Source organism: Besnoitia besnoiti, chromosome II (genome assembly GCF_002563875.1).
Source record: "Besnoitia besnoiti strain Bb-Ger1 chromosome II, whole genome shotgun sequence".
NCBI classification, from domain to species: domain Eukaryota; phylum Apicomplexa; class Conoidasida; order Eucoccidiorida; family Sarcocystidae; genus Besnoitia; species Besnoitia besnoiti.
This window is the reverse complement of record NC_042357.1, coordinates 4,641,665-4,666,920: the sequence shown is the minus strand read 5'-3', so window position 1 is coordinate 4,666,920 and position 25,256 is coordinate 4,641,665. Positions and strand designations below refer to the sequence as shown.

General features: G+C 60.7%; 4 protein-coding genes and 1 non-coding gene across 5 annotated transcripts; 3 read left to right on the top strand and 2 right to left on the bottom strand.

Annotated features, from left to right (window-relative positions):
• Window positions 1-618: 618 nt before the first annotated feature.
• BESB_040080 (uncharacterized protein) lies at window positions 619-5,052 on the top strand (the record flags this gene model as incomplete). Its single annotated transcript, XM_029362594.1, has 8 exons — window positions 619-1,013; window positions 1,334-1,771; window positions 2,217-2,287; window positions 2,601-2,728; window positions 3,096-3,292; window positions 3,621-3,705; window positions 3,984-4,167; window positions 4,643-5,052. The coding sequence occupies 8 exons, from the start codon at window positions 619-621 to the stop codon at window positions 5,050-5,052; spliced, it is 1,908 nt and encodes a 635-aa protein (XP_029221559.1).
• A 1,908-nt stretch (window positions 5,053-6,960) lies between these two features.
• Window positions 6,961-7,032, top strand: BESB_041280. Its single transcript has one exon. It is a non-coding gene; the product is annotated as a tRNA-Gln (tRNA).
• Window positions 7,033-7,768: 736 nt separating this feature from the next.
• Window positions 7,769-15,514, bottom strand: BESB_040070 (uncharacterized protein; the record flags this gene model as incomplete). The annotated part of the gene is made up of 4 exons (XM_029362593.1): window positions 7,769-11,159; window positions 11,400-11,465; window positions 12,250-12,362; window positions 12,797-15,514. 4 exons carry the CDS (start codon window positions 15,512-15,514, stop codon window positions 7,769-7,771), a joined length of 6,288 nt encoding a protein of 2,095 aa, XP_029221558.1.
• Window positions 15,515-18,636: 3,122 nt separating this feature from the next.
• BESB_040060 (uncharacterized protein) lies at window positions 18,637-23,234 on the top strand (the record flags this gene model as incomplete). The annotated part of the gene is made up of 3 exons (XM_029362592.1): window positions 18,637-19,564; window positions 19,855-21,003; window positions 21,079-23,234. The coding sequence occupies 3 exons, from the start codon at window positions 18,637-18,639 to the stop codon at window positions 23,232-23,234; spliced, it is 4,233 nt and encodes a 1,410-aa protein (XP_029221557.1).
• Window positions 23,235-24,452: 1,218 nt separating this feature from the next.
• BESB_040050 (uncharacterized protein) lies at window positions 24,453-24,973 on the bottom strand (the record flags this gene model as incomplete). The annotated part of the gene is made up of 2 exons (XM_029362591.1): window positions 24,453-24,520; window positions 24,805-24,973. 2 exons carry the CDS (start codon window positions 24,971-24,973, stop codon window positions 24,453-24,455), a joined length of 237 nt encoding a protein of 78 aa, XP_029221556.1.
• Between the last annotated feature and the right edge of the window lie 283 nt (window positions 24,974-25,256).

The window sequence follows — 25,256 nt, the reverse complement described above, 5'->3', positions numbered from 1 at the left end:
GCATCCCACTAGCCATCTGGAGATATGTATGTCAATAATAAGCATACATGATATACTTTATATATATATATATATATATATGAATCGGGGTTTCCGCGGAAGCAAGCGAGCAATCTGCCTGGTGAGAGGTTTCAGGTCTCGACGCAAGGGAAGAGAGGGCTGCGAGTCTGAGTCACCCGCGAGTCTGAGTCACCCGCGAGCAGGAGCTCGAGTGCCGCGGAAAGTACTGGCGGAGGGCAGTAGAAGGGGAGTCAGGAAGGGCATCAAACGCCCTGGCAACGGTTCTTCCTCTTCCCTGCCTTCGCCCCTGCAACCGCTCAAAATCTCACCTTGTTTTGTGTCTCCAGTCTCCCTTTCTCTATCTGTCTGTTCCTCTCTCTCTGGCGCTCGTCTTCTGTTTCGGCTGAGCAATTCCGTCACTATCCTCTCCAGATAGAGACCTCTGTTTTTCGCGATTGGGCCTTCAGCGAGTGCGCGCCTGCGCCACGCGTCTCCTCGTCCCTGCCTCCCTTCAATCTGCCTTCTTCTTTCTTTCCCCCTCCGGTGCCCTTTACCCCCCCCTCTTGAGCGTCCACATTTTCCGTCGTTCTGCGTCTGGCATTTTTCGCGACCTTCGAGATGGCGACGACGGCCTGCAGGGCCGCGCACCCGTCGGCGTCGCGGCTCCCGCACTGCCTCTCGTGCGAGTGCTGCCCAGGGCGGGGGCCTGCGCGCGTGGGGGACTCGACTGCGGTCGAAGATCGCGACCGCGAAGCCGAGGCAGACGACTGCGTGCCCTCCATCTGGGCGACGCTTCTCGCTGCAGAGGAGGAGGAGTGGGAGGGCGGCGACGACCCTGTCGCGCAGCTGAAGCGCGGAAAGGCCTTCACGGGGCGCGCCAAGGGCCTCCTCTGTCCCTCGCAGCGCTGCCGCACCTGGCTCGACTTGAAAATTTGGTTCGGCCTCGAGGACAGGGACCTCTCCAAGCCCGAGTTCGACGCTGCTTTCATCCCCGTCAGGAAAGACGGCATTGGGTAAGACCCAGGCAGGGGCGGGGGTGGGGAGAGGGGGAGAAGGAGGGGCGGTTCAAACGGCTTATCGAGGGAGAGACATTTGAGGGGCGGTTCAAACGGCTTATCGAGGGAGAGACATTGTCACGGGAGACGCAACTGATTAAAGGGCCTTGGGGGGGGCGCGACTTGCGTAGCTGCAGACGCGCATTGAGGCCGCCAAGAGGTGCTCAGGCAGAGAAAGCGAGGCGTGGCTTTCTGTTTGGGTCGGGCTCGTCCCCTCTTGCATCTGGGCGGTCTCTTCACGTCGTCGCTTCCGTGGGCGTCCGCGGGTATGTGTGCAGGTTGTTTGAGCACTTTGTGGAGATCGGCACGAAGACGTTGGAGACGATCGCAGAGATGTTTTTCTTCCACCACTACAGCGTGTACGAGGCGCAGGGGTGGACGCAGGCCTCGACGTTTCCCGCGGTCAACAGAGAGAAGTCGGAGATCGTCGCTCCAGTCCCGCCGCCGATTCCGCCAGACCTCGCCTTCCATGTCCCCGCGCATGTGCCGCAGCTGCTCTACACACAGAAACACGCCGAGCGCGCCTGCTCGCCAACCAGTCTCTACCGATTCGGCGTCGCATACCTCGCGGGCGCGCAGGGTCTCACGACGCGAACCTCCGTCGTCGAGTACGTCCGCGCATGCATCGGCTACGCCTGCTGCTGCTCTGACCACTGCAGCAAAAGTCTCTACGTCTGGGGACCCAACCTCGTCGAGCACATCTACTGGACGCAGAGGTGAGACAGGCCTGCAGGCACGCACAGCCGCGCGCCCTGGGGAGCTCGGAGCCGCTTCGCCGGGGGTGCCTGCTGGTCTCTGGGGCGCCCGCCCTGCCTCAGAGGCGTGGGCGGTTTCGCGCCCAGATCGTGAGGACTCACGGAATTCATGCTATTTTCGACTCTCCGCGTAGGGGTTTGCGCACACCCTGGTAATCCGGAGGAGCGTCTGTGCGCCATGCGAGACAGAGCGTGGAGGTGCCACGTCCCTGTCGCACTTTTGCACTCAGGGGCCGTTCTAGGACTTGACGAGTGTGCTGTGCAGACGTGCTGTTCGGGCTGCTCATCGTAAGCGGAAAAGCGCAAGTGCTCGCGCGGTCAGACAGCTGCCGTGGACTGCGCGGCAGTGCCTGAGTACATCTCTGAGTGCATTCCGAGTTGGTGCTCGAGGTGTCTCTGTGCGCAGAGTCCTAAGCGGCAGCACACGAGAGGAGAGCGCCTTGCTCCACGACCTTTACGAGTACTTCGGCTACACAGGTAAACCAACGGACTTCCCAGTCACTTTCGCGTCGAGCACGTGATGTGCATGCGCGCGCGCGGATGTCCAGATGCGTCGGCTAACGTATGCGGGGACTAATGCACTCGTCTGATACATCTGTGCTGACGTCCAGGTGTCTCTCGAGTATGTCTGCTGCGGCAGGCACGTACGCGCGTGACGTGCATGTGTGCCGGCTCCGCATTCATCTTTCTCTTTCTTTTGCGTATCTCTCCGCCAGCGCATGCAGTGGATGGCCACGCTGTAGATGTCGATATGCGTCCCGCTTGGCTGGTGCTCCTGTTTTTCTTGCAGGGCCGACTCTGAGCAGAAAGATCTTGCGGGCGCTCGGCGGCACCGAAGACGCGACCATCACCGCGGCTCCGCCGGGCGAGCGTGTCCTTCGGGTGTACCTTCAGGAGTATTTTGAGCAGCTTGCGCGCGTGAGTCGTCCCTTCTCAGAAGAGCCTTCCAACGAAAGGAAAGTGCGATATCCCCCTGCGTTCGCGTTTCCGTAGTTCTTCAACGATAAACCGCAAGCACTCCTCCCGCCGGTCATATATATATATATGCGTGGAGGGTGTGCATGTTTCATCGAGCTTGTGTGTGCGTTGATATAAGCCCGAGCCTGCGTGAGAAATTAGATGTGCATATATAAATTTATGTTTACATATATCTAGATTTGTACGTGTGTATAGGTGTGGAGGTATGTGGCAAAAACCCGGTGTGGATGTCTTCCAGACGCGCGCCGTCTCCCAGCGGTTTTTGCAGCGTGTTCAGAGAGTGCCTGTCATTGCCTTGTTCTTGCAGGATAGCGGCGTCCCTTGCGAGAACCAGATGAGCTGGGCAGCGCGCGAGCTTGAGCACTTCCTTGAGAGCCCGGCGCTTGCTCTCTTCGCGTCTGTCGTCTTGTCGCTCGCTCCTTACGTCGCCGATGGGAACAAGGACGGAGTTCTTCAGGAAACCAGCGACGTTCCGCCTTCCACGTCTTACGTATCGACTTTCTTGTACGGCGAAAATGCGGAGTGGCTGGATAGCTTCTGGACACACGCGAGCAGGCATAGCATCTCCGTATGCATTTAGGCACTGAGCACTCACAGCATTCTCGTCTCGCTGAGCAGGCACATGCGTTCCCGCGCATGTCGCGCATTTAAGCTTCAGGGAGGGCGGCTGTCTGCGAGAGTCACGGTAGTTATTTAGTATATATCAAAATATATATATGCGGAAGAGTGGCTGATCTCCCATGTGTATCAACCTATACGCTTGGTATGTATAGAGGCATGGGTGGTGCCTTACGAAAGGCGCATCGCAGGATCGTCTCTCTTGTCTTCGCAGGACTCTCCTGAGTTTGTGCTGGAGGGGCGAACAGGAGGAGAGAGCGCGCGTGTGGATGAATGCCTTAGTGAAGCGGCTCCGCCAGGCAAGTCTCCTCGTTCGCGCACGGGTCGTCTCCCTTCCTTGAACGAACCGTTTTTTCTGTCGTTGCAGTTCAGTGGAGATCCTCGTGCGCACGCATATCGGACATCTCGAGCTGTAGATATCCGCTACCATACGTGTGTGTCCAAAGCAATCTTTATATATAGATATACCAATATATAGATATGTATATCTGTATTCGTGTATGTGTGTGTGGTTTTGCGGGTATGAATGCATGTCGTCATTGGGCTCCACGGCGGGATTTTTTTCTGTATTCTGCAGCTCCAGCTGATAGCCGATGTGGTTAGACAAGACGAACAGAACCAGAAGGACCGCCGGCGAAGAACTCACGCCTTCGATTTGCGGCGAATGGACTACGTCAAAGACGGTCTTCTGGGGAAGTACCTCATCTGGTCAAAGGCATTTGAAGAAGCGGAGGCAAACCGGCAGGCCGCGCGGATCGCGGGTGAGTTTGTCGCCTGAAGCGTCCGCAGTTCGAGAAGACGCTGCGTCTTCGCAGGCGATTCCGCCAAAAGGGCAGCGCGAAGCTTGTGTGTGGTCACGGAAAGGTGAATAGTGTGGAGCAATATTGGTAGCGCGTTTTGCGCGTCTGGAGCGAGAACGGGGATACTCAAGCGAACACGTCACTCAGTTGAAAAAATCCACTTTTTCAAACTGCGTGTCTTCGGGGAAAAGGTTGCTCACCGCTGAGATAGCAGCGTGCGAATTCTGAGGCGCATTGCGTGCGGCAAGTCTTGAAGCTCGAAAGCTCAAGCCGAGCATGCAAGCGAGTCCAGTTGTCAAACGCAACGCGCGATGGGGCTCGCACTGCCCAGAAGCGCCAGCGGGTGAGAGGCTCTCATGCGCAGATTGCTGAGTATGCTTCGCCTCTGAGCGTGTGATTTCCTCACGCGATGTCGCGTCGTATTCTCTCTGTGCAGCGGAGGCCGACGGTCGGCGGCTGAAGCCAACGCCTGAGGCGCTTGCGCTCTTCGCGCGGGCGCCTGCCTCTTGCGGCGGCTCCCCGGGGTGTGCGCTTCTGGAGCGCGCGCTGGCGGCCTTCGAGGGGCGACGGGTCTCTGGCGCGCCGGGCGACGCGGCGCCGGCGGCTCGCATCGGCGCGTTTCCGCACTCCTACGGGATGCCCGACGCGAGGGGCGTCTGGGCGATTCGCGACAAGTCTGGCAAGCTGCACTACGAGATGCTGCTGGTCGGAGCCGCGCCGCTGCCCACTGTGGCCTCTCGGAAGGCGCAGTTGGGCGGCACGGACGTGGGCGAAGCAGGGGGGGGGGGCGGCGCCAAGCTGCGTCAGTGGCGCCGCGGGAGGAGAGGAGCGACCGGCTCGAGCTGAGTTGAAGCGGCGCGCTTACGACGTGAGGCCGGTCCTCGCGTGAGTCGAGCAAGGGGCGAAGCCGGCGTGGGCGATCCGACGACTCTGGGCTCCAGAGCGATGAGACGACTCGGCTGCACCTCGCGCGTAAAGTGCAGTGCGGCACAGGTCGCTGGAAGGGACCGGACTGGCTCTATGCTTGTACTAAATCAACAGTGACAGTGCCTGCAGCTTCGAAGGAAACATGGTGACCGTGATGTTGAAATCGCGGGCGTGGCGCGCGGTCTTCAGCCCAAACCCCAAACTCGCCTCGCAGTGCGTAGCCGGTTCTTGGCGCGGCGTGCGGCGACGCGCGAGGCGAAGGGCGGAAGAGAGAGACGCAGACACGGCACCCGAACTGTGTGGGAGACGGCGTGCGGAGGGAATCGATTTTAGTGATTCTTTTCCAAGGGGGGGGGCGCGGATAGCACGGCGAGGGCAGAGGCAGCGCAGTAGAAGGGTCTGCCGTGTCGTATCTCCTCTCACTCCTGCATCGCTCCTTATGGGAGAGAGAACGAAGTCTTTCAGTGAACTCGCAGAGACGTGTGAGCGCTGGAGGTGTTCAGCGTTCTGTATTACTCATCACGTGAGTAAAGCGGATACGGCCTCCTTCTGGGCATTGCCACAAGCCATTGTAGTTTCGTTCCGCACCCTCCGCGGGTGGCGCGCACTCAGCGCGAAGCTCCGGGACTCATGAGTATGAGTTCCCTCGCCTTCGAGGTGTTCCTGCGAGGCATGACTCGCGTCTTGACAGGTGAAGCGGCGATCGAACAGTGGTGGGCATTAACCCGTCTTTTTCTTTTTCAAGAAAAATCATTTTTCATGTACTCCGAGAGGGCCGATCTCGGTCGCGCGTTCGGACGCGAGCGCTCTTTCGCTGTCGGGTTTTGCGTCACTGCAGATGTAGGCTAGAGCGCAATCCTTTTGAAGTCGCCCAGCTTCAAACACACGAACAGTTCTCACACATCGCCATGGGGAGTCTCCAGGGTAGCCGCTCCCCTCCCCCCCGCCCCCCCCCCCACGCACCACAGAGTGGCGGCAAGAGAACGAGGGCAGCATGTTCATATATATGTATAACGGATTGAGCACCACGGTAGTCCGCAGCAGACACCCGACGGTGACTTCCAGTTTTTGTAGAGATCCGAGGACACAGGCCGCCAGGCCTGCGCCAGGAGATGCTTTCCTCACTCTCGCTGTCAGCGACCGCAGCGGTCCCTAGGCAGGACGCCGATGCCGCCGAATGCAGTTATGAAAACCGATGCACTCACAAGCTGGTTTATATTTCTCTATACGAGTAGTCTCACATACGTATCCCTGCGCGTTCTAGTCTGCCGCACCTCTTCAGGTCTTGGTAGTTCGCGCGCACAGCCCCGCTTTCTGAGGTCAAGATGGTTGGTGTATCGATTCAGCACCTGGGGTGTATGCGTCCCGGCTAGTTTTCACCTTTTTCCAAACGGGTTTCTGCTGTAGAAGAGGACAGAACACGTTTTGATTTGTGCTGTCTACACGCGCTGGAAGCGCCTGCCTTCAGTCGCTGCTTTACAGGGCCTTTCCTCTCGAAAATCTAGCCATGCCTGCTCGCGCCACTGCCCAGGACGGATGCAGTAGGACTACTGCGGGGGTTTACCTTTGATTTAGAATGCCTGAGTGTATGCACCTTCATACGAAATCTTCGATTATTCCCCCTACAAGGCATGTAGCCCTGTATATCTGATTTTCCTGCTCAGCCTCATCTCCTTTCAATGTGCAGATATAGAGTCCCCAAACTCCCCGGTCGCTGGTTCCATGTGGCAAACGCGTGAGGTGCAGGCACAGGCCGCCGTCAGTTTTCTTCGGCCTCGCAACAGCTAACGAGCAAACTAAGTCGAGCTATTCGTTCCCACCGACCTCTGTTCTATGGTGTAGTCGTTAGCACTGCGGACTCTGAATCCGCGGACCTGGGCTCAAATCCCAGTAGGACCTGCAGAGTGTTCGGCACGCTTGTTCGCCAGAGCAGCCTTGATGGTGATGCTTCACAGAGGCGAAGTGCCTGGTCTTTTCCTTCGTAGCTACTTCGATTATCTAGCGTGATGCAGAAGACAACGAGGCTCGAGTGCGCCATTCGCCCGCACAGGCCTAAGCGCTAAAGCCTAGAAAGAAGACTTCGCCCCGTAGCATCCGGCGAGATTCGACTCGGATCGTGCTCAGTGCAGATGTCTTTAACTTAAATTCTGTCGTCTATCGGGTTTAGGGTGGCTCTCTTCGAGTGCTCAGGCAGCCACAGCAGATTACGGGTGCGGACTGGCGGCGTCGCTGATCTACCATGATTTGTCCGTCGAGATACACTACAGCGGCATGTGGACAGATCAATATCAAAATCCAACGCCCTGAACACATGCTGTAGTTGCCGCCGTAAGCAGTGAGTCCCGCTTGGCGCGCCTGGTCGCCGGCACGCAGCCAGCGTGTCCGCTAGTGGCTCGTTGTCGCGAATTACAAGGAGAACAGAGGCATGGAGTCAACGACAAACGCCGCATCGAACTCCCCAATCGACGCTGCGAAATCATTACTGATCACAAATCGTGTGAAAACCTGAGGCAACGCCTTGGCCCTTGGGCACAGACGTGAACGCAGAGCATCAAACCGCGTGCGGTGCCGGTCACAAGAGATTTCTGGTTTTAGATAGAGGAGGGCGCCAAGCATGTCGCTGAGCATTTGTCGATCACGCGTCACCGCACTCTTGACGAGCTGCTTTCTCTTTGATCGCAGAAGCCTTGTCGTCCTCTAGCACGCGATAGAAGAAGCAAAGCTCCTCCGCCTCGTCGCGGAACCGCGAAAGCATGTCTCCTCTGCCGCAGTGGCCTTCCTCCTCTCCGCTGAGTTTGAAAAGAACAAAGTCGTCTTCAGAGGCGTTTTGCTCTCGCGTAGAGGCCACGCGCATATCTTTCGAGCTGTAGATTCTTGTTTCGCTGCTTCTCTTCTTTCTGCTGCGGCCCTCGACGGCCTTGGCAAAGAACGCATGCGAAGCCTCGGAGCGTTCACAAGCTTCAGCTTCGTCGTCGCGGCCCGCACCCTTTTCCGCCCGGCTGTGTTCAAAAGCAGATTCAACCGTCCATCTACTTGTCTTCCTCTTCAGTGAAGCCGCTTTGTCTTTATCGTCCCTTGCTTCCACTCCTTCAGCGGCATCCCTCAGGAGTGCGCCTGATGTTCTTTCTCCAGCAGGGCTCTCGCTTCCTGTCTCCGCGCTAAGCTGCGATTGTCGCTTCTTGCGAGGGGGCCCGTATCCCTGCCCTTCAGCTCTGCGCGGGTCGTCGTTCGCGCAGTGCGACGCGAGTTGCATGCGTTGTCGCAGCTGGCGCATGCGCTCGAGCTTCGCGAGGATCTTCGCACTGTGCCATGGGCTGACGATCGTGTCGCCTAGAGAGGCTGTCAAGAAGACTGCAGGCCACTCCCTTCGGCTTCTCTTTGGATGCGACGCTCGCTGCCACCAGGCATGCGTCTGTTCGCTCGACGGAGAGCCTGTCGCCGCCTGCAGAGGCGCACCGTCGCGTTGCTTCTTTTCTGCCTCCTCTGGCGCGGGCGGCCGGCGCTCTGCGGCGCATCTCAGCGCGCCTGCGACGCCGTGCTCCGCCCCGCCGGGAGGCCCCTTGGAGCCTGAAACAAAAGGAGACCTGGGACTGGGTACGCGGGCCGAAGCCCGCGACAGGGTCCCGTCGAGGCGGCGCAGCTGCCAGTCGCCTTCTCTGCCTTCGAGTGAACAGCTTGCGCAGGCCGGCGCTGCGAGGGCGTGAGCAAAGCGGCGCGGCGGATGGAAGTTGCTGTACGGGCTAAAGGAGAGAATGTTGGCAAGGTGGCGCCGCCGCTCGTCTCTCTCGGCGGCTGAAGTCGCGTCGCGGACATTTGGATTCCCCCATTCGACTTCCTCCAGCGCCCGCAGGCCGCCGTCCTCCGGCGTCGCCTCGCCTCGCTCCGCCGTCTGGGTCTCACGCACCGCGTCTGTCGCTTGCCGCCGCTCGCCGTCCTCAGCCGCGAGGTCGTGAGCGTCGTGCGCCTGCATCGCTGTGAAGACGTCGAAGAAGCCGTGACGAATCACCAGGGCCCGGACCTGACCGCGCATGTGCTGGAAGGCGAGAAACGCGCCCGCCAGAACGCCGCCGGCAGAGGACGTCTTGAGGAAAATCTGCTCTCTCTTGGAGACGTTGAGCGCGACTAGCGCGTTCAGCGCGTCTTCGAGATCGTCCAGCGTCTCGTGCTTCCGCAGGCCGCGCCCGTTGTGCGTGCCCTCGTTCTCCGCGGCGCCCTCGCCGCGGCAGTGAACGAACGCCACGCGCCAGCCCAGAGAAAGCAGCATCAGATGCAGCGGAGAGAAGGCGACAGACAGAGGCCGCTTGTAGGCTCCATAGGCGAGAAGTAAGAGCGGCGACGGCGCTCGCGGCAGGAAAAGAGAAGAAGGCGAGAACGAGAGGAGAGGCGCCGACGCGACAGCACAGTTGCACGAAGAGGCGAACTCACGAAGAGGCACAGACGAACAAGGAGAAGGTGAAGCGGCGGCGGAGTGGGCAGCAGCAGGATGCGAGGAGAACTGTGGCGACCGTGGCGCATAGCCGAGAGAAGATCGAGAGGAAGAATACGGTGCAGGGAAGAAAGACGAGGAGAAGGGAGCGACCGGAATGGAGAATGAAGCCGCGCTCGCGGCACCACCCGTGGCAGGCCCTGGCGAAGGAAGCGAATGCAGTTGAAGGAAGTCGCTCGCCGGACTGTGGGAGCGCGCGACGTGCAGCTCCTCTGGGATGCCGCCGGCGCTCTCCCGAAAGCCCGTCTTCGGTTCTGGCTGCTTCGCCGTCTGTGCATCCGCCTTCCCCTCCTTCGTATGCCTCGCCCATATCGTGCCCCGCTCTCCAGTCGCGTCTGCGCTGGAATTCTTTTCACGCTTCCCCAGGATCCGCGTCCTCCTCGAGTCCTCTGCATCGGCTGTGGAGAGAAGAATCGTGACAGGGATGCGATAATTTCCATCCCTCGATGGAAAATAGACGATCTCTGCTACCCCAAGGGAAGTATCGACTTTCTCCGCAGGTGCCAAAGCCTCTGCCGGCGTTTCGCTGCCAGAGTCCACTGTCCTCTCTCTTGAGCACTCGTTGTTTCCTCGCGCGTCCCTCTCGCTGATCTCCGAGGCCTCTGCCATGTTCCGCCCCCCAGCCCTGGCGAACATGCCATGCGTCACATGCTTCTCGCCCATAGAGTCAGCGGCTTCGAGGAGGCGCCCCTGGCCTCGCACGGCAGACGCCGAGGAAGGCGCCAGAAAAGGCGGCGAAGCGAAAGCGAGGGCGGAGAGCCGGGCAGGCGGCGTGGGCGATGCAGCGGCGGGAAAGAAACGCGAGTGAAAGAGCCTGGCAGCCGTTTGGAGCACTTCGCGGTCGGCCTCCTGCAGGCGTTGAGCTTCCACGCGGGCCGTGCGCAGATTCAAGGAATAGTGGAGACAGGGCTCGAAGGGCGACTGGAGAGAAAAGTGAAGAGACGGCGACGAAAACTGGCTGTTCGCAGCCGGCTGAAGACAGCCCACAATGGGCCTGCGAGCCGGCAGAGGAAGTCGAACTTCGAAGATGCGAGCGCGAAGCGAGGAGACGGGAGACGACCGGACAGGCGCCAAGAGTTCAGGCAAACTGGAGGAACAAGAGATCAAAGAAGGAGACGATGAAAGAGCCGAAGACGGCGAGCACGGAGGAGGCGAGGGTGGCACACACGCAGCTTGGAGCTTAGGGCTCCGACAACGATCTTCAGAGGCGCCTAAACCGTTTGTCTCTTCTTCAAGGTCGATCTTCATGACCACTGGGCAGCTCGGGGGTCGTAGCCCGTATACTGCGAGGCCGTGTTCAGTGCAGTCGAGGTCGGAGAAGTGAAAGGCGCAAAGCTGAAAAAGCAACTGAGCGCTCCCTTCCCTCCGCGCGTCGTCAGGCACCTCAGCGCAGGCCGGGTAGGAAAACGACGCGAGAGGCGCAGAGCGACGACGCATCCAGCTGTCCATCCCCCGTCCCTCCAGGACAGCTCGGAGAGACAGCGAGAACGCCGAGAGAGCGCCGGGGCTCGAAACGTCGAAGAGAAGAAGATGATCCTTCCTGTTAAGCGGACACAAACGCACAAAGAGTCCACACTCCGTCAACGTATGGCGGATAGGCAGACAATCGCACCGTCATCGGTGCAGGGAAAGTGCGCTTCGGGTTTCCGCTCGCGCGCGCAGCCTGTGAGACTGCCCAGGCCGAAAGGCGCGAAGCTCCACCCCGGCGTTTGCATGCGCCCTCAAGCATATTCATAAACATTTGTATGCACACGGCTTCGGGCCTGCGCGAAGGCCTTACCAGCTTGTGACGCAGTGTGTAGGACCGTCCACGACCGGCCGCAGACTGTCCAGAGGGTGTGAGGCGCTGCAGAGAAGCAGACACGCAAGCGCGTCTCGAGTGACGCGTGTCTCTCGCATCGTTGGGCACGCGACACCGAGGCAACACACGTAAAGGCCTCGTCTGACAGTCGACGGAAACAGACGCGGTGCGAGGAGTACCGGCCGCGCGCAGCTACGCAACACAAACATACACTGAGGCCGTTTGAGGGAGCACGCGCGGGTCGCCTTAGCGCGCAGGGCTGAAGCCTGGTTTTTACAGTCGACTCTGCGAGCCACTAAAACACCTAAAAAGGAGCCTTGCACGCTTGGGCGACACCACAAACCGTCGGAGTCGCCCAGTGCTCACCTCGAGGAGTGCACTCGATTGAAATCATATACACATATACATGTATTCATTCAGAGGCAAATATCCAAGTATAGGACTCTTCTAAGCGACATAGACAAATATATATGCATGCATACGTAGGATCTGTACGCGCTGTATTCGGTCTCCGCACGCCTTCCAACCTTGCCGCCTTTCGCACGCATCGGAACTGTATCGCTCACGGAACGCCTTCGCTAAGCGAGCAGGAGTTCAGCCAGTTCTCAGCCGCGCACACCCCATCGACGCCGGCGCGCAGGTTCATGCAAGTAGCGCACTGCTAAACGCGACCAGGCTGAAGGCACGCAGCTGTCGACGGGGATGCGCAGTCACCCCTGCGTCCCAGGCGCATATAGCCATCCACAGATATGCACACGGATGCGCGAGACGAGACGAAGAAGCAGGCTACTGGCGCGCGAATCGGCGCGTTTCGCGTGTCTCATCTCACCTCAGAATCCAGGTGGCTGTGCGTGAGCGCGAGGTCGCTGTGATGATGAAGAAGCGGCCGTCGGCCGTTTTGCTGAGCGCGAGGTGCATGCTGCTCCATTTCGCAGTGTCGCTCTGTGCCCAAGACAGAGGACAGAAAAGGCGAATCGAGACGCACGCAAGAGAAACCGGCAAGAAAAGACACGATAAATGAGGAGAGGAAACACGCAACGCTGGCGCTGAAAGGAAAACGCTCCAATCTGTGCGCGGTCGCATTCCAATATATATAATATATATATATGGGTGTATGGATTCATGAACGTGAGAGGAGCCGCAGCGCTTTACAGAAGGGCTCCGTCGCCTCTCCTTTAGAACCTGCGAGAGTATCGGCGAAGAGGTGGAAACTAACTAAACAAAAATCAGCTTCGATCTTTGGAAAAATACCGTGTGGGGACCGCGAATATCCCGGTACGCGCGAATACCTATGCAGGCACGAACTCCCCACACAGACTGATTCAGTCCTGTAACTTCACTATCGCAGGGTTTTCGAAGGATTGTGTGTGCCGCACCAGATCGAGGACAAGCTCGTCGCGAAGCAGCTCGAGACGAGGCGGTACGGGCGTGGAGGGCGCAGCCGCTGGAGTTGCATCCCTTGCTGCGGCCGGCGAGGCTCGACTCAGGCGCCACAGAGCCAAAAGGCACCGGCGCAGCATGTGAGGTCTTCCACTTTGTGCTTCCACTGCGGAGTACAGGCAGCCCAGGAAGATGGGTTCCTCCTGCGCCTCCATGCCCTCGCGTGCGCCTAACCTTGTTTGTACCTCCTTTCTCGGCAGTTCATCGCCGGCTCGCTTAGACCCAGGCAGCGTGGGATCGTCTCGCTTCCCAGATTCCACACTCTCTGACGTGCATGCGAAAAACTCAAAATCCTTCACGAAGCCGAGAGAGACGCCTGCCACTTCCTCACACTCGAACGGGGCAGACGGGAGCCTGTCGCCTATCTGGTGCTGCGCATCGTCTCCCGCGTGCTCACAGGAAGCCGGCGAACGCATTGACAGAGCGGAGATTATTAAAGAAGGGCGGGAAAATGTCGCAGGGATCTCGGCAGAGGAGAACAAGCCCGCAGGCGTCGGGTGCCTGAGGTCCTTGAAGTGAAGTGTATAGCGGTCTGAGCTGTCTAGACACCGCGTGTAACCTAGGAGACCCGCCTCTTCAAAAACTTTGACTGTTCCCAGTCTGCAGACACCTGCATCCGTCGCTGTAAGCTCTTTTTCCATTCCCTCGAGCCTCATCTCTTCGCTCTGCGCCTCGGGCGAAGGCGGAGTTTGCCGCTGCGCCCGCGCAGCCAACCAGCCTAGGTCGATGAGTTGCTGCTCGCTCCTCAGGACATCCAGCGCTGTCCAGACTCCTGGGCGTTCGAGGAGGAAGGGCGACAGCGCACCCGCGTCTTCTGCATGCATGTTTGTCTCTGTCTCGAGAGCCTCCTCCCTCGCCTTTCGCCGCCCTTGCCGTTCTGCCCTCAGCACGTCCGCCAGCGTCAGCGTCCGGTCGGAACGAGCCTCCAGCGCGGCAGCTTCAGACGCCTTCGTTGCTTCGTCTCCTCGCGTCTCCCTCGTTGTCGCCGGCGCCTCCTGGTCGCTGGTGGCCTCCCCCGCGGCGCCGGGGTGCGTTCGCTTCGAAATGTCGCCCAAAGTGACGTCTCTCCCCGGCAAGGCGCGCCGGCAGAACAGGACATGCCCAGGCGAGAACGGCGAAGGGCGCTCGTAGTAAACCATGCGCCCCTCCAGCACTTCGACATGAATCGCCTCAGCCAGCTCGCCGGCCTCCGCCGCCGCCTCAACTTGTAGCAGCGCGGCCTCTCTGACTCTGCGCCAACCGCCTTCAGCTTGCCGCTCCCCAGCTTCACCGCCGTGCGCTTTGCCTTCTTCTGACGCCTTCCTTCGGCCTCGCTCCGCGGCATGTGTGGCCGAGGGCCTATCTCGCGGGCAGCCCTGCGACTCGTCTGATGGTCCAAGATCCGCTGGCCAGGAGTTTGAGGGTGAAGGAGCGTGCGATGCAGACGAACGCACCTCTGCCTGGAGTGCTGCGTTAGGGGAGCGACAGAGAGCCGCCATGGCTTGACTCTTCGCTATCTCTCCCACAGTCTTTCCGCAGACCGCTTCAAGCACTCGTCGCTCTTCCTCCTCGAAGGCCTCGCGCACAGAAGGGATCAAAGGCGAGAACCCGGGAGAAGGGGCTGCCGGCCGAGAAAGCGTCAATCCGTCGAGGGCGTATGCTTCATCGCACGCAGACGAAGGAGAGGCTGCAACAACGGCTGAGCCGAGACTCTGCTCAACGAAGTCGAGAGCAGAAGCGTGCTTTGTGATGAATGCGAGGTAGCGATCAAGAGGAGATTTCAGCAGTCTCCGCGTACGCGCCAGGCTTTGCCTTTGGTCGCCTCGCCCCTCTGTCTCGCTCTGCAGCCAACAGATCTCTGGCTGTTTCCCAGAAGCCCCATAGGCCTCCAAGCGCCCCCCCCTCCGCCGCGCGGAGGCCGGGGCACCTTCAACCTCGAATTCATTGTTTCCCTCACTTGTGCTCTCCTCCTGCGCGTCCGGGGCGCCGACAGCGGAGGGCAGCAGCGACTGCAGAAGGTCCCTGTTGGTTTCGAGGTGCTGCCACGGGTCTATCACAGTGCACGGCGGCTGTTCAAAAAGGAGGGTTTCACTACATGGAAACGACGCTGAGCAGGCAGCATTTGTTTTTGGTCGGAGGATACTTCCCGTCGAAGGCGAGATGAAGGCGTCGCCGTTGCAGTCGTGGTCGCGGGGTTCTGCCGCGAACTCCGCGCCGGCCTCAAGACTGCAACTTGGGCTGCTCAGGCTGTGGCAGGCTCTCGCGCCTGCGTCTCCTCGCTTCCCATTCAGTGTCTCTGCTCCACCTGAAGGCGTGGCGCAATCGCGTCGCCCCGTTGCGGAGGCGATGCAGAGAGCGCGCGTCGTCCCGCACTCTGCGCCAGTTCGCGAGGATGCATCGCGTGCGGCTCCTGTCAGGGCTCTCAGGACCGATTGGGCCGCGTGGCAAAGGGTGAGACTCTGGATACTCGCGGAAAACGACAGTTCTCGGCGAAGAAGATTCGCGGCCTGACTGCAGTGCAGACCAATTTTAGTGTGCGCTGCCGTCGCGGCCTCCCCGTAAAGCTTGCTACAAGACGCGAAGCAAGGCCGCGGACGCCCGCAGCACCGACTCCTGGCTGAGCGGCGGCGCTGAGAGGCGAGAGGGAGAGAACAGAGGCGACCCGCGGTCGTCATGGTGACTGAGATGGACGCGGGGAAAGCCCTGATTCGAGTGTTGGGATGGGGCGGATGGGGCCTCGAGCGGAAAAAACACGAACTTGGTCCCGAGGATGAGCCTATTCGCTCATTTCGCAAACGACAACAGACTCAGCCACGCCTTCACTCTCGTGTAAAGACAAGGGATCCCTCCCTATACAAGGCGCGGGCCTCTCATTCGCGGTCGCGCCTGCTCGACGCGCCCCAGCCAGCGGCAGCAGCTCGCGGGGCGGCGCGCTTTTGGTTCCAGGATTGAAAAAACAGATTCGTTGTGCTATACGTGCCCACAGAGCGCGTGAGGAAACCTCCAAACGGGGTGAGTCAGCGGGGCTAGTCAATGTCGCGGCGGCGGCCGCGGTGTGCCGGTCAAGCGCGGGAGACGCCGCCCCGGGCTTGCCCACCCGAGTGTTGCGGGGCCCTTCCTCCAGTCTCGCTGTCCATAGCCGCTGGCATTCCCTCGGATGTTTTCTTTCATCAGCGGAAACTCGACAAAAGGTCCTAACCCTGACGCGTGGAGGCGTTGCGCGGAGATGTCACATGGAGGCGACAGCGGGTTCCGCGCTGCGGCATCATCGTGCCTTGCGGACGCGCGAGCTCCACTTCTCGTCGGCACAGGATGGAAAAACGAATTGCGACAGAAGAAACGACCCGCAGTCAGTCAGCGGAAGACCCTCCTGACAGTGAGAGTCAGACAATTCTGCAAAGCCCGGGTCATCTCACATGCATGTGCCTCGTGCCTCGTGTCTCGCCCCCTTGCCCGGTCGCTCGAGCATACACCCGTGGGCAGTGCGGAAATGCGCACGGTTGCGAATTGCAACGGAAACGCGAGAGACCTGGCTCGCAGGACGCTCGGTAGCCTTGTTCGTACCACTGCCGCGCTCTCTAGCACTCAGAAGCTCCTGTTTCGCTGTTCAGGGGATGCGCCGCGTCGCGCGCGACGCGGCCAGACAACGGCGCGCGACACCCCAAGGCCTGCACACATCGCAGCTTTGGCGAGGAGGCATCTGAACCCCTCGGCAGTTAAAAGAGACGGCGCGAGGGCACTCCGGTCGCTTCTTTCTCGGCCGAGTGCTTGTTTCGCGTTACCCCGGAGATGTTCTCCGCGGGGATTCCGTACAACGCCTCGCGGTTCTGTCGTGACTCTCCTATGCGCCGTAGAAAAAGGGCCTCACGCATGTATGTGTGTGGAAGCTGCCTGAGAGCCGTTTCCGCAGGTCGCGCTCTCTAGCTGTAGTCTCCAGCGCTCCTTTTCCAATGCTGTTCACTCCGCCGCCGCGCCGTTGAGCGGGACGGAGGCAACGCACGTGTGACGCCTGGCTGCCAGCCGCGTCTCGGTCTTTTCAGCTGGTTTTCTCTGGGGTTTGTCTTCCAGCGCGGCGGAGGCGCGAGCGCGCCCAACTTACGCCCCTGCCTCCGCGATTCACTCGGCACACCTCAGTCTCTGAGCGCGTCCCTTCTGCGAAGACAAGCTGCATTTTCCGCGTTCCTGCAGCGATGTGCACCGCGGGGTTTGAGAGCGCGTGTCTCTAGCTCGCGCCCCCGTGTCGAGCAGCAGACGCGAGGAACCCGACAAAGCGGAAGAAGCGTGGCGACAGAAGTACTTGTGCCTGCTTCTGGACAGTGACTCCTTCAGTGCTTCGAGGCCTTCTGTCCTTTTGAGGGAGCGGTAAACGCGCTCGTGGACGCGGGCTTCAGTCGTACAAGAAGCGGGCGGGCGACAGGTCGTTCGTCGTGCCGCGCAGGGAGGAGGGCTGCACATGATGTGCAACTGGCGGTGGCGCTGCGCGTGTCGCTGCGGCAGGCGGTCCCAGGCTTTCTGTGTCGTCTTTTGACGTGGTTTTCGGCTTTTTGTGTATTTCGAAGCTCTGCAGCAGCTCCGGGGGCGTCCAGAGGCGCGCGCGCGGGTCGGCGGCTTTTGTGTTTTGTTCCTTTGGTGCCCTCGCGGAAACTCTACGCGGCCTTTCTGTCTCGCCCCCCCTCCACCAACTCGTACGCTGTGCTAGCGACGGGCGAATTCAGAGATTTCGCGGCGGGGTTTGCTCCCGGCCGCCGCCCTGTCAGCCGCCATTTTCTGGGTGGAGTTTCGCCCGAGATTCTCTGTGAAGAATCCACTTACCTTCCGTGAAAGTGTAGTTTGCTCTGCGGCTTTACACGAAAGTATTTATCAGCCCTTTTTTGTGGGAATCTCGACCTGCAACCGGTGCCCTCGGAATCTGCCGCTCCAGCGCCAATGTTGAAATTCGGCATCCCCGCATGGAGGAGTCGAGACTCGATTGCCTGCGTTTCCGGCTTGTTTTCGAAGAGCAGATACTTTCCACCGTCACTTTGCTAGGTCTGAAGGAAGCCGTTGCGTTTTTTTCTGATTTTCGTTTGTCGGTTCTCGCCGTTGTCTGGCGCCCTGGACGTTGACTGCCAGCGCACCACACACTTCACCCGCGGTGTCGCTGCGGGCAGTCGTTTTCTATTTCTCCCCGTTTTCTGCGACTTCTTTGTCGCTTTCGTTGGTGTTGGGCGGACCGCGTGCTCGTTGACTAAGCCGCTCTCCTGCGTTTTTTTCGGCTCTGTTCGCAGTCCGCTGCATCGTTCCGCGTCAAACGGCCGGGGCGTGCTACCTTCTCCGCATGCGGATTACGGAAGCGGCGCCGTGTTTGCCCTTTCGTTATCCGTCGTTTGGCACCGGGATAAGAGATTTCTTCAGCGTTTCTAGCTGTTTTTGTGGTTCCCCGTGTTTGGGCAGACGTCAGAAACGCGGTACGTGGGCTGCGGGGTGTGCAAAACAGGAACCCGAAAACTGCGTCCGCCGTTCAGGCTGGGCTGGTAGCCGCTGTGCGTAAACGTGAGGCAAGCCCTCCTTTCTCCGTTTTTCCCGCCTGATTCTCTGCAGACTCGACTTTTGTTCTCTTGCATACTTTCGAACCCTTTCTTCTCTCGCCACCACATGGGACGGAGGCCCCGGACTCTGAAGTGGGGTCGGCGTGCGCCAGGTGTGTGCCTGGACTCCCTTTTATGAGTTGCTCTTTCCGCTCACTCACGGTTCACGTGGCGTGCCTTCAGCCCTCTCTGGGCGCCCTCTCGAGACGCCCGCACCGCGAGAAGCCGCGATGGTAGAAAGCTCCTCCTCGGCTGCGGCTGCCGGGGCTGCGGGTTCCCTGCTGCTGCCGGGCGGCTCCATGGAGACCCTGCTTCGGCGCACGAGTCTGGGCGGTGCGGGCATTCGCGTGCCTTGTCCGTTGTGCAGCAGCGTCGCCTGCAGCAGCTGCGCGTGCTTCGCGCTGCCGCCGGCGTCGAGTGTCCCTGCGCGGTCTTTCTCCACGCTCTCCGCCAAGCGCCCCAACAGCAGCTGTACCGGCGCGCATGCACATGCGGGCGACGCCCGCCTCCCCGCCGGCGGAGCCTCGCCAGGGCGCGCCGTCGAGCCCGCAGACGACTTCTTCGAAGTCGACGACCTCGCGTGCCTCTTGAGCCGCAACAGTTCATGGACGCGCGTCGCCGTTCAGCTGCCGACGGAGATGCTCGCTGAGGCGCCCTGGCTCTCTCACAGACTCCGCACGGCCTGCAAAAACAGTCGAGACTCTCTGTGCAGTGTGCTAGCCCGCGGCGCGGAGACGCCCTCGCCGGCTTGCGCCGGGGGTCCGGGCGCCGCCGGAAGGGGTGGCGACGTCTCTCGTGAGCGCGGGGCGCCCGAGAGGGACGCGGCCACGCCGCAAGGCGCCGCCGTCAGGAGGGCGAATCTCGCGGGAGAGGAAATCGAAACCGAAGACCAACTCCGAAAGAGAATTAAGATGGGAATGAAAGCGGGCGATGCTTCGAAACCGGGAGCGACGGCCGAGGACGGAGGGGGCGTCGCGGACGCTCACCAGAAGGAGACGTGCGGCGGCGGTAACGACCCCGCCAGATGCAAGCCCGCCACCGTACTGGCTAAAGAGGAGAAGCGGAAGGGCGGCGTCGCGCCGACGTTTTTTCTCCTCGGAGACACTGTTCACAGCAGTTGCTGTGCCGATCAGATCGCCGCCTCCCACATTGAGCCCCGTAAGCCTCTCGAGGGCTGCCTCGAAGCGCAGTCAGACGTGAGCTTAGTATCTCCCCGTCAACGCGTGAAGCTGGCGGAGGATGTGCAATAAAGAGCTGCTGTGGTTTGCTTGCGGCCGCGGAGGACGGGGAGGTCATTCGCACGCCCATCTTGAGGGTACGTCGCGCATGCGTGTTCTGCTGTTTGCTGCTTCCCGCGTATGCGTCCGTGGCGTCCGCTCGGCTCTCTCATGCCCCCTATCTTTTTGATGTGTGTCGGCTTTGCTCTCTGTCGGGGCCCTTCTCTTCAGACGCTCTGATCCACTACGGCTACTCGTGCGTGAGCTGGCCGGCGACCAGCCCGCCGTACCCCATTCTGTACCGCTACACGTCTCTCCCGCTCAATGTGTCGCACTTTTCGTGTTCGCTGTGTCGGAGGCTGAAGCAGCTGCGCGCTGAGAACCAGGCCGCTGGGCGAGATGTCGAGCCGCGGACGCACTCGCGGGGGGGCTCGCCGTCTCCAGGTCGCAGCCCGCGTCGAGCCCAAGCAGACGCGCCGCAGAGCGCAAGTCGGGGCGAGGGAACGGGGCGCGGGCCGTCGCTGACGTTTGTCTCTTCGGCTCTGGGAGACGGTCTTTCGCTCTCCGCCGCTCTGCAGCAGTCCTCGTCGTCTCTGGCGTTCCGAGGCCGCGTAGGGCCTACGGCGCCGCCCTCCACTTTCCGCCCTGTCTCCTCGCTATCCGGCGGGGGGATTTTCTTCAGGTCTTCCGCGTCGGCTCCTCTCGTTCTTGTGTACGATGTCAGGTATCAGTACGCGCTGCCCTGCATTTTGCAGCACCTCGCCTCGCTCTTTCTCGCGCCATCGCCGCCGTCCTCTGTCTCCACGACGCCGCCACTGTCTTCCCCGGCCTCAGGGACGCCGCCGCTGCATCCCGTCCGCAGCCCCGCCCCGCACAGCAACGGAGGAGACTCAGTCGAAGGGACGGCTTACTCTTCCGGCTCGTCCTCGCCGCGCACCTACGCATTTTGTGCAACGAGCGAACATTCTCTCCAGGCGGCGGCCGACGCCCTCGCGGCCGCAGAAGGGCAGCAGCACCAAGCCGCGCTCGGCGACCGAGGCAGGCAGAGGGAAAAGGCACCCCTGCGCGGTATTGAACAAGGCGGCCCGCTCGTTCTCGGCTGTGAAATCGCCAGTGGAGGCGGTTCGCGCATGGCTGTTGTCGGCAACGCGATGCAGCCGGCTGCGCCTCGAGAACTGTCCCCCGAGCGAGATGGCAGCGACTGGAGACACTGCTCGCCCTCGCCTTCCGCGTCCTCAGACCTCATCAAGCGCGTCGGCGGCGGCGCAGGCGACTGGCAACCGACCAGTCTGTGCGTGGCGTTGGCGCCGAGTGCGTGCCTGCCGTCCTCGAAGAGCTTCAACCTCCGCACTTTGGAGCCCTTGAGCCAGCGAGCGGCGCGTGCGTCGGGCTTGGAGGGACGCGCCGGAGGAGGGAGGCAGGCACGAGACTCGGGAAGAAGCCGCAGCGCCGAAGAGCAGGTTGAGAAACTGGAGGAGGAGGAGGAGCTGGATCCCTCGGAGCTGCAGCGTAGACAGTTCTCGTCGCTCACGATCTCGTTCGCAAGCCCCAGCGCTTCGATGACTCTCCAGAGTGCCTCGACGCCGGGGGCGGCTTCGGCGGGTCCTGCGGCGGCTTCGGCGGAGCCGCCTTCGCCCGCTCCCCCGCCGACTTGGTTGTTCTCGCTTCCCTTCTCGTGGACGCCGCGGCTGGTGTTTCTGGGACCGCAGCTGCAGCCGGCGCAGAGGCTCCTTCAGCAGCAGGCGGCGGCCCGGGTAGCAGGAGGGAAGGCGGGAGGAGGGGAAGGGTTCTCTGTGCGAGCCGCGGGCGCGAGTTTGCGTCTGTCGCTCAACGCGTACACGACAGTCGCAGGGCGCTTCGTCTTCCAAGTTTTCTACCGGACCTTCGACCGCACCGTAGGCTTGGCGCCGGTGCTGCCGCTCCCGAGCTGCATCGGCAGAGGAGCGTCCTCCTCAAAGCGGGCGAAGGCGCCTTCGGCGCGCCCTGAGTTCGTCCCCATCGACGTGGCGCTCGGCGGTTGGTCCGCGGTGGCCGACTGCGGCGCCGGGGGTCGCGAGCGCGGCGGCGAGGTCGCGTTTCTCTATCTAGGCCCCACAGTGGACTCTGCGCCCAGCGAGAGCCAGCCCGTCCAGCCGGCAGGCGCTGCGCGGTTCACGTATACGTCTGCGTCGCATCCTGCCGCGTACTCTTTCGCGACGGCGCTGGCTGGGGTCTCCGGCGAAGGGCCTGCCGGGGGCGGCGCGTGTCAGGCCTCGCCGAGCCTCGTCGTGGAGCGCGTGTTTGAAGGCAACGAGACGCTGGCAGGGTGGCGGAGCTACCGGGAGATGCGAAGGAAACTCGTGCCGTCTCCGCTTCTCCTCCGGCTCCTGTTGAGGTATGGCGGCGGAGACCGCGCGCGCGTGCTGAGCTACGACCCGACTTTCTTCACGGGGCCACCGAACCAGGAACACCTCGTTCAGCAGTTCCAGCGGCTGCAGCTTGTGGATCAACAGCGCGAGGAAGAAGACGCCGAGCTGCTTCTGCTTTCCCCCGACACGACCGCCGACGAGGCTGAGGACTTGCCTGACGAGGGCTCCAGGCGCCGGCGCAGACCGCGGACGCTCTTTGGCGGGGTCGACAGGAGGAGAGCGGCCTCCCCGTCCTTTTGGTCGCAGCAAGAGGAGGAAGAACTTGCGGCGCTCGACGGCGTGGGAGAAGAGGAGAAGGACTACTTCCGCGCCTCGCTGTGCATCCTGGACGAAGTCGATCGCGCCTCGCTTGCGAGTCAGAAGCAGTACGCGCGGGTGACGCCGTTCGCGGAAACCACAACCTGCGCCGCTTTGCTGCTTCTGGGGTCGCAGGTCTACGGCCAGCCAAGCGTGTTGGCGTACGTGCAGAAGAAACTGCAGGACATGGGGAGGGAAGACGACGACAGGCAGCCGCGCCACGTCGTCCGCATCGCCATGGGCGAGGTGACGCCTGCGAAGCTTCTGAACTTCGAGGAAGTCGACGCCGCGTGTCTCTTTGGCTGCCCCGAGCTGTGTCTTCGCCTCCAGCAGGAACAAAAGTATCGCGGCATTTCTCAGCTCCTCGTCCTCCCCATTGATGCGCTGGTCGCCACAGATGAAGCGTTCCCCTGGTCGCCGTCAAGGCTGATGATTGAGGCCGATGAACTCAGCCAGGAAATTGCCGCAGTCTGTGCGTCTCAGCAGCGCCCCAAGGCCCCCCGCGCTCCCGAAGAACCAGAGAAGCGCGAAGAGGGCGAAAGCGCTTACGCTTCCCTGTCTGAACAGCTTTCTGAAGACCTTGTGGAGCGTGCTGGACAAGGCAGTGCAGGAGAGCAGCGCGCACACACAGATGTCGCGAAGGAGAAAGCGAACGGCTGGGAGGTGGCGCTCAGGGGCGGTTCCGATGCGCTTCAATGTGTCTTGGGGCAAGATGTGCTTCGAACGAATGCCGCGCGGAACTACAAGGGTGTCACGTTTGGCGAGGAGGCGGTCCAGGAGCAGGGAAAGTACGAACGATTCCCGCCGGCGCAGGAGATTCTTGAAGGCCTCTCTGGCGTCGCCAGCGGCTATGACAAAGAGAAACACGACAGGACGCGGGAGCGCGAGGAGGCGGGGGCCGAGTGATCAAAAGAGAGGGAATGGGGAGCTGCAGGTGTCTGTGCAAGCAGCAGCGCGTCAGGCTGTTAGCCGTCATCCGAGGCTCAGCAGAAGCAGCGCTCCGCGGTTGCTCAAGGGACAACTGAGACAAACATTCCGTAGCTTTCGTGATGGATTTTCCCGCCGGGGAACTGCCGGCGGGGAAGAGATCAAGACAAAGGGAAGACAAGCGTGGTGTAGGCCTGTGTTGAAGGGGAGAGAGGGAAGCGCAGCACGCGACGTGGTTTCTTACCCTCGTACGCCAACGACACATGGGCATTGTCTGTCCTGTCTATGGATAAGAGAGGGAGGCGCAAGGACAGGGGCGCAGGGAGGGCAGGCACGTTTGTGTCTATTCTTTAAGAGCTGAGGAGGAGAGTAGAGAAGAGAGGGATAGGAGGTGTTCTCGATGTTCGACAGTAAAAGGGAAGCGCAATGCTAGTGGCTCGGGGGGGCTGCGAGGAAGACCTGGCAGTGTCTGCGGCATATGGTGCCCTTCCGGTCCGTCTATGGATGTGTCTGTCGTGAGAGCGGCGTAGATAAGTTTTCTTTGCCTGTTGTCGCGAGCAAAGCCTCTCGTGGCGTCGCTCTTGGGTGGAGGCGCGTGTATTTGCGGTACCGACATAAGAGAGGGAAAGGAAGCGGGTACACCCAAATGTGAGAAGGGGCAGGAGGGGTGTCTCTAGCCGTATGTATGCGTGCATGGTCTTGTGGCAGGTCAGGTGTGGTTTCGAGGCAGGTGCAGGTGGCGGGAAGGGCTGAACGGTTGGTTCGGCAGTTTACACGCAGTACGCTTTGCACATTCGTGCCAAACCAGGTTAGACTAGGACGGGGAGTTTGGTACCAGGTGCGTGTTTTTGAGTTGTTGAGTCCGATGCATGCGCCTTCACCCCGCGAGGGCAGCGCTGAGACAGCGAAGTTCGTCAGGCTTAGCTCCATTTTAGTGTGTAAGTTCCTCGCCTATTCGAGACACACGCCGATAACTAAGTTTGAAGGTGGCTCGACCGAAGCGGCCGGTGCAGCTCCCAAGCAGAGAAAGACATCCTCACGGAAGAGAGAGCTACTCCTCTCCGGCGCGGTTTCATAATCACACAAGCGCCCAGGGTTTGTCGTTTCCTAGCATTTTGAGCTGGTGTGTCAATCGCCCAAGAGCTGAGCGGCATTCTGGTCCTGTTCGTTCCTAGGCGGTGAAGCCTTTCCGCTGATCTACACATTCGTGCGCCGATGCTGTGCAGCCGTCTCGTCGAGCGGGCTTTCGTCATAGCCCCATGCGGCTGTCACATGAATCCCGAAACGTTTCGTCACAGAATAATCTGGCAAACATCCGAAAAAAGACTTCCTGCATGTAGCAAGAACGAGGAGTGACGCGCAGCCTGGATTGGGGCGGCGGGGGGGTTGGGCCGCAGGCAGACCCTCACAAGCCAGCAACATTCTCGACAGGTGCAGCGCAATCGAACGCGTATGCGGAACTGCGCAGCTACAGTTGTCATCGCATTCATGTCTTGAGAGCTTCTGGCAAGTCGTTTCCTACCTTTTGGCAACAGAAGCACACGCTCACCTCGCGTCCTGCTCGCCAGCAGGCCTGCAATAGTCATGTCCAGTTTGACATCAGATTCAACTTCACCGCTCTTCACCGTAGAGTAGAGAGCTTGCAGGGGATCTGCGCGGTGAGCGGTGACCTCCTCTTTGCCCTCAAATTCCGATATGACTAAAGTTGTGTCCCTCATATGTGGATTCTTGCGTCACATCCTAGAAATTGCAACTTATCATGAGTTGGCAGCCGGGGATTTGCGATTGCCAAAGGAGGAACAGGTACCGTCTCCATAATTTTCATTGCTCGCCAGTCACATGCGGGCCCTTGGTTGTGGGCCACACAGATGATCCTTCCTTATGTGTGGAAGTACAGAGAGACTATGTGGCGTTAGATGTTGCGTCATGGAGAATCTCTCGATGCACCTGTCAGGCACATGCTGAAGCCTGCAGTTTCCACAAACTCAGTTCAGCACCAGA